Source organism: Zootoca vivipara, chromosome 1, assembly GCF_963506605.1.
Source record: "Zootoca vivipara chromosome 1, rZooViv1.1, whole genome shotgun sequence".
In the NCBI taxonomy this organism is placed as follows: domain Eukaryota; kingdom Metazoa; phylum Chordata; class Lepidosauria; order Squamata; family Lacertidae; genus Zootoca; species Zootoca vivipara.
The window spans coordinates 30,709,613-30,722,808 of record NC_083276.1 but is presented as its reverse complement, the minus strand read 5'-3'; the positions used below and the strand labels follow the sequence as shown (position 1 = coordinate 30,722,808).

General features: G+C 44.0%; 1 protein-coding gene across 1 annotated transcript; it reads right to left on the bottom strand.

Moving 5' to 3' along the window:
* Window positions 1-530: 530 nt before the first annotated feature.
* On the bottom strand, window positions 531-12,640 carry SYNDIG1L (synapse differentiation inducing 1 like). The gene is made up of 3 exons (XM_035118437.2): window positions 12,224-12,640; window positions 8,556-8,693; window positions 531-782 (listed from the first exon to the last, which is right to left on the bottom strand). The coding sequence occupies exons 1-3, from the start codon at window positions 12,638-12,640 to the stop codon at window positions 624-626; spliced, it is 714 nt and encodes a 237-aa protein (XP_034974328.1). The 3' UTR covers window positions 531-623.
* Between the last annotated feature and the right edge of the window lie 556 nt (window positions 12,641-13,196).

Genomic DNA, 13,196 nt, shown 5'->3' with positions numbered 1-13,196 from the left:
GAGGGGCAAGTTATATGAACAAAGCCTCTGAAAGAGAACTTTTATGGCACGTAGCTGCTACTAGCTACCCAAGGGTGAATTATTAGCATTTGATGTTGCAAGTCTTGTCATTGGCATAATAATGCAAGTATCTTGACAATGCTGTTTGCTGTCATTGTGTAGCCTTTAGTCCTATCTCCCAAAAGAAAGACTTTAAATGAATTGAATATTCCCCAGCTTTCCTCTTCACTCTGCGCCCTGAGTAGGCAGGGGCTTAGATCTGAGAGGTGACTGGACTTCACAAACACCAGGTCTAGCACACATGGACATTGGTTTGAAAACACCCTGCAGACAACATTTTAAAAACTGTCCTATTCCCTTTTTTTGTTCCCGACAGTCTCAAAATCCAGGATTTTCAGCCTGATCTCTCTCCCCACCCCCTTTAGCTTGTCAGTCCGTGATACAAAGTAGGTCACAGTATATGTTTTATCAGAAAAAGGAAGGAGACCACACAGACAGTCTGTATGAGCACAGATCTCTGTTTAGGGAGTGCTCCGTAGAAATCCTTGTAAGCGTAGTGTCCTATGTTTCATAAGAAAGTGTGTAATCCGAGAGAATTATCCATCTGATGCAGAGATTCTTTACTATACGTGGCCACCTTTAGATAGGTAAGCAATCAGTGCTACAATCACTCCAACATACACTCCTGTGCCAATGGTGATAGAGAGCGCAGCAAGGAATAGTGCTCGCCGGGAAGCAGAACTTGCAAGGTGAAAGTCCCCCTTGGAGATAGCCTTACTCGTCTGGAAACAAACAATAAATACATTATTTGTATCAATGCCCAATAGCCTCAAAGGCTAATAATATCAGCTGTTTTTCAATGAAAAGAGAATGCTTTTGTCTTCCTCAAAACTGTGTGTTAATGTATAACAACAACAACAACAACAACAACAACAACAACAACAACAACAACAACAACATTATTTATACCCTGCCCATCTGGCTGGGTTTCCCCAGCCACTCTGGGCGACTTCCAACAGAAGGTTAAAAATACATTAAAACATCAGTCGTTAAAAACTTCCCTAAACAGGGCTGCTTTCAGATGTCTTCTAAATGTCATATAGTCGTTTATTTCTTTGACATCTGATGGGTGCAACTACTGAGAAGGCCCTCTGCCTGGTTCCCTGTAGCTTTGCTTCTCACAGGGAGGGAACTGCCAGAAGGCCCTTGGTGCTGGACCTCAGTGTCCAGGCAGAACGATGGGGGTGGAGACGCTCCTTCAGGTATACTGGGCCAAGGCCGTTTAGGGCTTTAAAGGTCAGCACCAACACTTTGAATTGTGCTCGGAAACATATTGGGAAACAATGCAGATCTCTCAGGACCGGTGTTATATAGTCTCAGCGGCCACTCCCAGTCACGAGTCTAGCTGCCGCATTCTGGATTAATTGCAGTTTCTGAGTCACCTTCAAAGGTAGCCCCATGTAGAGCACATTGCAGTAGTCCAAGCGGGAGATAACGAGAGCATGCACCACTCTTGCAAGACAGTCCTCAGGCAGATAGGGTCTCAGTCTGCGTACCAGATGGAGCTGATAGACAGCTGCCCTGGACACAAAATTGACCTGCACCTCCATGGACAGCTGAGAGTCTAAAATGACCCCCCAGGCTGCGCACCTGCTCCTTCAGGGGCACAGTTGCCCCATTCAGGACCAGGGAGCCCCCCACACCCACCCACACCCTGTCCCTCCAAAGCAGTATTTCTGTCTTGTCAGGATTCAACCTCAACCCGTTAGCAGCCATCCATCCTCCAACAATGTAATGTAATGTAATGTAATGTAATGTAATGTAATGTAATGTAATGTAAAATACATATTATATTACAACAATTTGTTCAATGAGAGTCATGGCTGGTGGTTTCTATTACATGTAAACCACCCAGGGAAAATTCATTATTGGGTGGTCAATACATGCATGCATACGTGTGAACTTTCACCGCTGAGGGAAAAAAGATGCATAATGTTCTATTTTGGTCTGATCCAATGTGTTTATGTTTGTCCATCCCTTCAGTGACTGTATTATGTTGCTTCTTCTAGATATTTCATTGGAGATAAGCTGACCCAAATTCACTGAGCTAGTCAGTGAGAAGAAAGAACACTTTGTTAGCTCATTGCTTGTTACAGGTTTTTCCTTTTCTTCACAATTTAGTATATCTGAGGCCATGTCCACACAGGATTCTGCAGAACCAAATTTGTGTTAACCAAATCTATACTGTGCCTACAGGGGACAATGTCAACAGGGGGCTTCCCCATGCCAGCTCCACAGCTACTTCATCTTCTCCTGAGCTAAAATGCTGAACCAAGAGTGTAAGAGGGTGTTTTTGTTTTGTTTTTAAGTTTTGTAAATGTGCCTTTTAGCTTCTATTTTGCATAGCTCAGGTGTCAAGAGCCTTTGAGTCTGAGGATCTGCCTCTGCTTCCCACAGTTTTCATGGGGAGAGGGTTGCCTTCACTGTGTTCCTCCTCTTTGTTCTTCAGCCTCCTAGGCACCCCAAGCATCATTGAGGAATCTGCTTTAGCCTTCACATGTTTGCCTTTAAAGATTCCAAGGTTTGAATACTTTCAGGCAATCCCCATATCTCCCTACATCCCCTTGGGCCTTCCAAGTTTGGAGGGGGCCACATGATACATCTCTGTCGCTATGGTGCTACTTGCCTTGCTCCCACCTGTCAGTCTTACTTTCTGTTGCTCCAATTGCTATGGCAACGAGTAGCAGCTCTTTAGCTTTTGGTGCAGAACACTGGGCAGGCTGCTGCATCATTTGCCATAGATTGCCTTTTTTTGCTTTGGAGCTCCAATCCACCACAGCCCTCAACACCGTCCAGTATGTAGGATGGTTCCCTCCTGGGGGAGGCTGTGCTCACGGCCAAAACATCACAGTTCTATACAATTATGCCCCTCCTTGACTCACGAGGGGCTAATTCACAAGCTCCTACAACCAGATTACGTTGTTCCTTCAAAGTGTGCCTTACTGTGGTCCTGTTTGCATTTAATCCTACATGTTATCTTATTGCTTAATTTCCGAGTTGCATAAAAGCTTTCAAAAGGACCACATAATTCCCTAAAGCTTAATGCTTTTGTGCTGCTGGCAAGCATGGATTCATCCCTCTTCAAAACATTTCCCCCCAACACTTCTAATACTGCTGCTCGCTCGCTCACTACAAAATTCCTTATTGTCTTGAGTTGAGAGCAATTATTTGTTATTCTTCTCCTCCTCCTATAATTAACAGAGTTACTATTAAGAATTCTCCCTCTCTTTGCTAGTGTTGTCAGGCTTCCTTAATTGGCTTTTGTTTTTGGGGTGGTTCCACCAAATTTTGGAATTCCTTCTCTAAACACACGATGAAACTGGTGTCTTCTTTGACCTCTCTGTTTTAGGTAACAGACAAAAATCTGTTCTCTCTTATGCCTTAAATGGCTTTTAAGATTTGTGGAACTTTTTTGCTTTTCATGATTTCGATGTTTTGATTCAGGGATAATAACCAGTGTGGTGCCTGTGAAGGATGGCCAGACCCAACCATGTAGGGTAGCTCACTAGCAACAGGTGACCCATCCTATATCTTTCTCTCCCGACTACTTATTTGCCACCTGGGGTAAGGGGTGCAAAATACCTACTATCTTTTGGTGGCTGTCTAGGGAGTAAGGGGACTGCCAGCAGAATCCACCTGGCATTTTTAGTCCATCATCCCTCCTGCACTCCCAGGAACTTTAGATCAGTAGCATAGTCCAGTCTCAGTAACATGGGGGGAAAGATAGGCATTGAGTGTTTCCAGAATACAGTACAGCTCAGAAAGCTAATTAAGCAGTTTATTATGGAGGAGTATTTAAAAAGGAGGGAAAGTGGTGGAAACAGAGAGTATGCACAGTTTTACATTTACATGCCTAGATGATCCTATCCTAAGCAAGCGAACGTAGCAAAACTTACTCCTATGGTTATCATTCAAGTTGGTAGCTTCAGGAGCTGGTTGTAGGATAAGGGACAAAGGAATGTTAGCAATATGCTACTTTAAAGGGATCTTGACCCAGGTGGGTTGTGATTGACAGATGGCTCCCAGCAGCTAATCAGAGAGACTACAGTAGCCAAGAAGGTTAAAAGTGATAGTGTCAGTTCCTGCCACAGTGGTCTTTCTATCCTACCAGACCACAATCTGTCCTCAGCTTCTGTATTGGACTGGGGATGTGATGGAGGTCTAGAGAACTTGAGTATTGTAAGGGAACAGGTTAGGGCAAGGCATAACTTTGTCACAGTGACCTCCAGAAGTTGTTGAGCTACTGCTGTCATCTTTCACCATACTGGCTGGGGCTGATGGAAGCTGGAGTCGAGTAAGTTCTAGAAGGCACTATAATAGGCACCCTATTTTAATTCATTTTTTCCCGCTAGCTTTTTAGCTGTGTTATTTTCTCCTGCTGTTTTTATTGTTTTTATTGATTTTTTAAAAAAAACAATAACAAAATTTAATTTTTTATTGTAAGATGCCTTGAAGCTAGATGTGGTAAGATTATGGTAGAAATCCTATAAGTAAAATAAAAGTGAGCTGTAAATGAATCTTTATTGAAACACACAAATAATATTTTATTCACATCTTGCTCATTCTGAATCTGACTTCTGTTGGGCGAGTTTGATTACAATGTAGCGCAACAGAGGTCAGTAAAGACGACTATGAGGCTCAGTGGTTTAGACCACAGTGCCACCCATGTCCCTCAGTAAAGGTAATACTGAGCTAGATGCACCAATGGTCTGAATTGGTATAGGGCAGCTTCCTGACAAGTGAACTTCCTCTGCAGTCACTTTTGGGAGACACATTCCCTATCCATTATGGATCCTGAGGAGAAGAACAGAAGGTTACTGTTGAAATTTGTGAATGAGACCAAGCTCAGAAGCATTGCCAGAGCAGGGAAGAATTGGATGTAGGATGAAAAAGAATAATAGAATTGCCACTCAATTCAGGAACACAAAGTTTGGGGACAATATTTTTGTTTATTTGTTTAGCTGGTGCATATCCTGCCCATCTATTGTAGTGAGTATAGCCAGGGTGGCTACATTGTCGGTTTTGAGACTTGAAACGAGGAAGAAAGACTTAGAATATTGGATAATCATAATGTGATTTACAAACTATTTTTTTTGGATGCGTTTGGCAGGTTTCTTTCCTTTTCTTGACTAAATACATGGAAATATGGTGTAGCGGCAAATTTTGAAGAACAGCATCTCATTATGACTGCCCTTACAGCAGGGATAGGAAGCTTGTGGCCCTCCATATGTTATTCAACTTCAGCTCCCATCATCCCTGTTCACTGGCCATGTTAGCTGGGGTTGGAGTCCAGCAACTTCTGGAGGGCCACAGGTTCCCCAACACTGCCCTATACAGTGGAACCTCGGTTTATGAACACCTCGGTTTATGAATTTTCGGTTTACGAACGCCGCAGACCCATCTGGAACGGATTAATTCACTTTCCATTACTTTCAATGGGAAAGTTCGCTTCAGTTTATGAACAGATTTCCGGAACCAATTACACCCATGCTTCGGGTTAAGTACGCTTCAGGTTGAGTACTCTACGGACCCGTTTGGAACGGATTAATCCACTTTCCATTACTTTCAATGGGAAAGTTTGCTTCAGTTTATGAACGCTTCAGTTTAAGTACTCCGCGGACCGTCTGGAACGGATTAATTCACTTTCCATTACTTTCAATGGGAAAGTTCGCTTCAGTTTATGAACAGACTTCCAGAACCAATTGTGTTCATAAACCGAGGTACCACTGTACTCAAAAGGCTGTGTGCTTCTACAGATTCCTAGCTAGACGTAAGACAAGATAACACATCTTACTATTCTCTGTAGCATGACTGCAATTCCATGCACAGTTACTTAGAAATAAGCTCCAATGAACTCATTGGTGCTTATTTCTGACCACAGAGGTTCAGCTTGTAAAACACAATGAGCTTTAATAACTTGTAAAACACATTGAGACAGCTGAAGTGCAACATTTAGCTTTTAATTATAAAATCTTGCAAGGAAATTATACCACTTAAACTGCTGGTATGAAATAGGAACACCATCAAAGAAAATGAAAGAATTTTAGAGCCTCTGCATGATTATTCTCTGACTTCCTTACTGCTGAGTTGTCAAAGACAAATGTAAAACTTGAAAGGCTCACCATCACCTCATTCTGTTCCTAGAGCAAGGAAAGTCGATCCATTACCCTGGCACTTGGGAGATGATGTCATTGCTCCTGCTCTGAAAAAAGGCCCAGAGCTGTGCCCCTGCCAGAGCATCACTGCTGCTGACAAGTTTTCACTGACCATGTTGAAGACTCTTGGCCATTTGTTACAGAGCTTTGCCATTCTGTGGCTGGAGCGATATAGCAGAGGATTGATATATGGCCAAAAATAATGCTTAAGGAATAACATTTTTTGTGTGTGCCGGGAACAGTGAAAATAAATTCTCCTGAGATGGTGGCTGTTAAATGTGCTTGGCTGTATGTGGTATGTCTGCCCTTCCTGCATGTAATGCTCTCCACCTCTCTCTCCATTCGGATACGTGATTGAAGGTTTACCTTCTGAGTAGACTGTAGTTTGTTGGAATATACTTTATTTAAGTTACTCTGACAATTTGTCAGACAGCAGGCTATATTTCCTTTAACTACATAAAATGCAGAAACAGGTGTTTCATTTACAAGGAGCAAAAGGAGCCAGAAGCAAAAGGAGAGTGGGCTCCTGTAACCTTTAACAGTTAGAAGAGGGATGATCAGCAAAGATCTGTTTGCGATGATGCCATACTGCAGCAAGGCTGCTGAAGTGGGTGTTCTTTGTAACACCTGTGCTGGAAGATCTGCACTATCTACTAATACATTACTAGGGCAACTTTAAGGTTTTGCTATGGGTATATAAAGCCCTGAGCAATGGGTTATTTCTGGGAATACCGTATCTTGCCTGGCCGATTTAATCCTTGGGGGAGACACTCTTTACTAGTGCTGTATGCTGTATGCTCCTCAAGTTTGTATTATGCTTACTAAAAACAGGGCCTTTAGTGTGGTGGCACCTACCCTTTGGAATGCGCTTCCAGGGAACATCAGGTAGGCACCTACAGTATTGGCATTAAGGCACTTCTTTCAAACTCTTCTGTTCACCTTTCCTTTAGAGGTGATCCAGCTTCATTGATGTATTAATGTTATCTAGAGATTTGTGGTGTCTTTTAAGCACACAAGAGCCTGCTAGATTAGCCCAGTGCCTCATCTAGTCCAGTATCTTGTTCTCACAGTGGCCTTGTTTTACGAATGTAGTTTCATGATTGATTTTATGCTGCTTACTGCCATGATTTTTTTTAAAAATGTTGGCAGTATAGAAAATTTAACCTATGAATAAAAGTGGAAAGGCTGTACTTGCCAAAAACTCTTTTTTGCACAGCAGTTCAATGTACAGTCATATCTCATGTTACATCCGCTTCATGTTGTGTCTTTTCGCGTTACGTCCTGCGGCAACCTGGAAGTACCGGAACGGGTTACTTCCATGTTTCGCTGCTCATGCAGAAACGCTAAATCGCGCTTCATGCATGCGCAGAAGTGCCAAATTGTGCCACGCTCCTGCGCAGATGCAGCACTTTGAGTTGCGGGCATTTCATGTTACGGGTAGGCCTCCGGAACAGATCCTGTCCGTAACACGAGGTACCACTCTACAACAGTCTGACCCATCTTTCCTTCTGGATAGTTCAGCTTCTTTTTCTTGCAGGTTGGGAATAACAGTGTTTACAGTTACCTTGTGAGGTTTCAGTGTTGCTTTAAAGAACAGTTGATCCTGTTAGGAGCTATCAGTTGAGTCCCACGTGACTTTCACACATAAAGCCACGCACCCATGCACTCCCATAAGTCACACTTGAAATGCGCTGCAATGCAGAGAGCAAATCCTGTCGGCTTCTGATGCTGGGTATCCTTCATGACAACATGGACACTGCTCCTTTGCCATGTGATGAGGATCCAAGCACTGTTTTGAGCCTGATACAAGACCGGCCCTATCATTTGATAGAATGAGGACAAATTTGGGGGTAGCATTAAAGGGGAAGGTGAGGGATAGCATTAAAGGGGGAAGTGAGGGATGAATGGTGGCAAAAAAAACCCCCTGTGGTGGAATTTTTAATCTTATTTTTCTGTTGGAAGCCGCCCAGAGTGGCTGGGGAAACCCAGCCAGATGGGCGGGGTATAAATAATAAATTATTATTATTATTATTTAAAGTAAAATATGGAGTGACATTTGCATTTTTTCCCATCAAGCACTGAAATGTTTTGGGTTGGCACTAGGTAGCTACACACACACACACACACACACACACACACACACACACACACACACACACACAGAAACACTCCAGCAACTTCCTAGATAATTTCATGTTAGCAGGGGTCCTAGTTGGGTGGGACTGCAATATACTTGGCACAGTAGTGAATCCAGCCCTGACAGGCCTTTTACAAAATAGTTCCCTAAGACAAGAAGAACACAGTACATAGCAGGAAACATCAGCACACACAAATTCTTACCCCTTGAGAAAAGTAGAAAGCAGCAATTCCCAGAGGCCAGAAACAACAGAGCATTGAAAAAATTGCCAAGCCCAGGTGGTCTCGTGGGGGAAGCATCAGAAAATGATCTTCACTCTCGCTGTCACTCGAGGAGTCACTCTGGAAAGCAAATCAAGGCAATGGCACACTGTAAGTCTGACCCACAGAGTATTCAGCAGCAGCAGCAGCAGAACATGTAACCAATTTACACTACACATGTTTGATGTTGCTGCTGTGACAACGCTTTCTCTCCTGATATACAGCAGCAGGCAGATGAACTTCATTGGGCAGGAAGCGCTGTGATGGCAGTGTCGACGGGACGAGTCCATCACACATTCAAGCGATACAGAGTCAGCCTCTATGAGCTAGGATGTTTATCTGCCAAGGAACAGCGGCTAATATGAATGATCTTTTGGGAACTGGATGTCCCACAGAGATGATATACAGGGCACCACCTCAATCATCACTATATTTCCCTGTCTTCAGTCTGAAAATACTTGATGTCTATTAGGCAGCAGATGTACTGCTTAGTATGCTGATTGAGAATAATCTTCTTGGCTTCAGTCCACAAACCATTTAATCTGGAGTGGTCTGGCAGACATTACATAGACCTCAGTAGGACTTCAGTGAGACTATTGGGAGTAAGAAACTTGTGGTTTTCAGCAATCTATGCATTACTGCCATTCATACATATGTCTATATGTATCTTGTCTTACAACATGCTCATCCTAAAACACAACATCAAAAAAAACGTGCAACTGACGAATGCACTTGGAAATCTAAACAAATAATCCATACAAACATAATTGAGCTGGATAAATAAGATAGATGGTTAAATAGGAACCCTAAAGGAAGCTGGTATCCGCATTATGCCAGCTCAACAAAGATGTCCTCAAACCACTTGTTTCAGAAGAGACTCTTAATTCTAACGGGCTTTTCCAGGGTAAGAATCAGGGGTGTAGGAAAGGGGGGGCAGGGGGCAGACTGTCGTGCCATCATGGAGGGCGGGTGACAAATTATTAAAGAACAATTACTGCCCTACTAGGGTGGTTCTTTAAAAACTTTTTTTAAAAAATGCCTGCTCCAAAGGTCTTATCTTACTACACTAGGGATTATATACAGTGAGGGGGGGGGGGAGTATTTGATCCCCTGCTAAATTTGACCATTTGCCCTCTGATGAAGAAATGACCAGTCCATAATTTTAATGGTAGGTTTATTGTAGCTGTGAGAGACAGAATAACAACAGGAAAAAACCCCAGAAACCCAGAAGACAACAGTCCAGAGATTGATGTACTTTATAATGAGTGAAATAAGTATTTGATCCCCTATCAACTAGCCAGATGTCAGGCTACCTGGTATCTTCACTGTATGTAACAAGCTGAGATTAGAAGCACCTGCTGTAAGGGAGAGGTCTTACCTGTAATCCCAGCTCATTACAGTACCTGTACAAAAGACACCTGTCGACAGAAGCAATCAATCCAGCAGATTCCAAAGTAGCCACCAAGACCAGGGCCATCTCTAGGCCCGAGTCCGGTGGTGCGGGGCACCAGGGCGCCAGGCCACCAGGGGCGCCACTGCGCCCGCTGTGAGGCGCGCCGGATGAATCCCTAGGCGCTCCTCTCAGCTGTTCAGGCCGCTCTCCGGAGGCGTGCGGGCCTGGGGCCGCCTCCGCTACATGCAGGGGCGTCGCAACAGGGGGCTGGCAGCACCCCCTGCCCCAGGGCCGGTCCTACGGCCAGGCTGGATGGTGCAGGGTGCCGGCCCTCCAGGTGGCAGCCGCGCTGGGAAACGGGTCGGGGGGCACCGGAGGGATCCGTCGCGCCAGGGCGCCAGGCATGCTTCAGACGGCCCTGACCAAGACCAAAGAGCTGTCCAAGGATGTCAGGGACAAGATTGTAGACTTGCACAAGGCTAGACTGGGTTACATGACTATAGTCAAGCAGCTTGGTGAGAAGGTGAAAAACTTAAACACCAGCATATACTTAGTCTTGATAAACACCAAGACTTGACAATTTAAATAAATGTAGATACCAGCATATACTTAGTCTTATAGTAAAATGGAATAAACATCTATTTTCGGTGTCCTGCCCCCTTCTGGAGCCACTTCCTGATAATGTCGGAGGCGATGCCTCAACAAGAGGCATCTCTTCCGATAAAGAGAGCTGTTCCCAAGTGCCACCTTGGGACCAGATGATAAAGAATTGCAACTGTTTGATTTGTACTATATACCGCCGGCTGCCGTTGCTTTATAGCTCAATCCCAAGCTTATTCACTTGGAAGAAAGTTCCATTCATTTTAATGGAAGTTGCTTTCAAGTTAAGTGTGCTTAAGGACACTTTTGTTATTAAATAACTCAGTGTGAAATAGTAACCCAGAAAGCTGCAATATAATAATAACAGTGATGATGCTGGAAGTGATGATAATAATAACAGAAACCATGTTAGAAGCCCCCACTCACTGCTGTCAGCTCCAACCCTTGATGCGAAGCAATAGGCGCCCTACTGATTTCTCTCTTCCCTGACTGAAAGCTGCTTCTGCCAACGTCGTCTTGATATAATATTTCTAGGACATCTATCGCCACCATGGCATTTAAGTAGCGTTTTCACCCTCCTACTCTTCCTCTCGTTAAGTATTTTACAGTCTTCCCTCACTCCCCACTCTCTCATTTGACCTTCTTTCTTTTCAGTTGTACTTTCACATATTCTCTCTTCCTTCTTAACAGTTTCACACAGGAGGAGGAGGCAGGGTGGGGTGGAAAGGCTTTGCGGAGTTTATATAATAAACCGCATCTTCTCTGGCCACTCGGACGTGGGGCAAAATCCTAACAGAAATCACTGAATGGAAATAGATTATCATTTTTCTCTCAAGCTAAATTCTCAGCTCACTAGCTGGGGATTTGGGATTTCCATGGAAAATAATTTTTCTTGAGTGCCAGTGAAACAGGGCCGTTTTTCATCTTTAGCAATGTCCCTCGCTTGCATTAGGACTAAAATTGATAAATCACGAGCTAAAATGGATTAGAAATTCTGGATGTCAGCCTAAAACAAGCTTATTAAAATAATTCATTCTAACTACACACCCCGCTATAATTATTTCTAGTCATATTAATGTATTATATTATAATGGTGGAAAACCCTTTTTCTTTTGAGAGGGGCATTCTCAGGGGCTGGCTGCATGGCAACTCTGGGTGCAGCTGAAGCCAGTGCATAGCTGCCAAGTTTTCCCTTTTCTTGCGAGGAAGCCTATTCAGCATAATGGAATTTCCCTTAAAAAAGGGAGAACTTGACAGCTATGAGCCACTGACATGTGGGGCCAGAACCAAAAGAAGGCGTGGTTCCCCCTTTCTCCTCTTGCCAGGAGGTCTGAACTGATCGCTTGCAGAGGGTTTTTGAAACCAGGCTGAGGGCCACCTAAACTTAGGCTGAGGCCTAAGACCACAGTTGGTCACCCCTGCATTAAACCCTCAGGCCTAATTCATCAGGGAAGCTGTCTCTCAGGTGTGAGAAGTTCCCATGCAACATTAACCTCAGTTCTGCCTACTATCATGTACATACATCACATTTATTATAATTTCTATATTTATTTCTCTGTCCTAAACACGGTTACTCAGAAATAAGTCCCAAGGTAGGTTCACAGCCTCCAAATTTTACCTCATATTCCTGCAATTCCTCTTCTTCCACTTCATAGGACACTGTCTGGATTTTGATGTCATTTTCCATCAGGGACCTCCCTTGTGTTTCTTGCACCTCAGAGGCCTCAGTAGGATGCTCTTTGTTTCCCATGAAGGCCGTCTCACAACTCTCACCTTTGTTGTCCTTGACTTTGACACTGGTCTCATCCTTCACCAGGATGAAATTTGGGCCGTACAATGCTTCGACAGCCAGCTGAAGAGAACTAGCATCCAGCAGTTGGTGAGTCCTTGCATTGCCAGAATTTTGGAAGATATAGGAGTACAGTTTACCCTGGCAACGGTGGCCAGGATAATCCTGGTGGTAACTGTAACTGCTGTGAAGGTGCCCATTGTTCTTGGCCAACAGGGGATTCTGGAGTTCACTCACACTTTCCATTTTGCTGAAAGGTCTGTGCGAGGTGCTTCTAAGACAGATGGATGACTGGAAAAAACAACCCTGAAGAACAAATGAAAGAAAATAGAGGCAAAATTAGAGGGCACATAAAATATAGAAACTCGTTAAGTCAGGTATGGGGGGGCCTATGGTCCTCCAGCTGTCATTGGAGTCCCATTGGTCCCAGCCAACATCTCCAGTGGTCAGGGATAATGGGAGCTGTATACCAACAACATCTGAAGGGAAACAGGCGTCCCATCCCTGGAGTAAGTGGTTCAAGAGCAATAACCGTGCTATGTTAACTAGCACTGGGGCAAGTCTGTGTTGATGGAGATACTGGGATTGAACTCATATAAGATAAATTCCAGCAGGCACCTTGACTCAGAGAACCTAAACTTTAGTACTTTGAGGGAAAGTTGACGGAGATCTCTTTCAGAGATGTGCTGAAATTTTAAGGACCACAGAGCTGTAAATTTCTAGAGAAGGCACGGCTAGGTCACAACCCCTCACCCTCAGGGAGGGAGGGAGTAAGGTTTGCTGCTCCTTCCTTCCTTCCTTC

What these genes read in the sequence shown, in the direction of transcription:
- SYNDIG1L (XM_035118437.2), bottom strand. Translation starts at nt 12,640, where the DNA reads ATGGAAAGTGTGAGTGAACTCCAGAATCCCCTGTTGGCCAAGAACAAT. An exon ending in AGGAATTGCAGGAATATGAG is followed by an intron (nt 8,694 to 12,223) that starts GTAAAATTTGGA and finishes TTTGCTTTCCAG; the next exon opens with AGTGACTCCTCGAGTGACAG. An exon ending in CTTTCTACTTTTCTCAAGGG is followed by an intron (nt 783 to 8,555) that starts GTAAGAATTTGT and finishes GTTTGTTTCCAG; the next exon opens with ACGAGTAAGGCTATCTCCAA.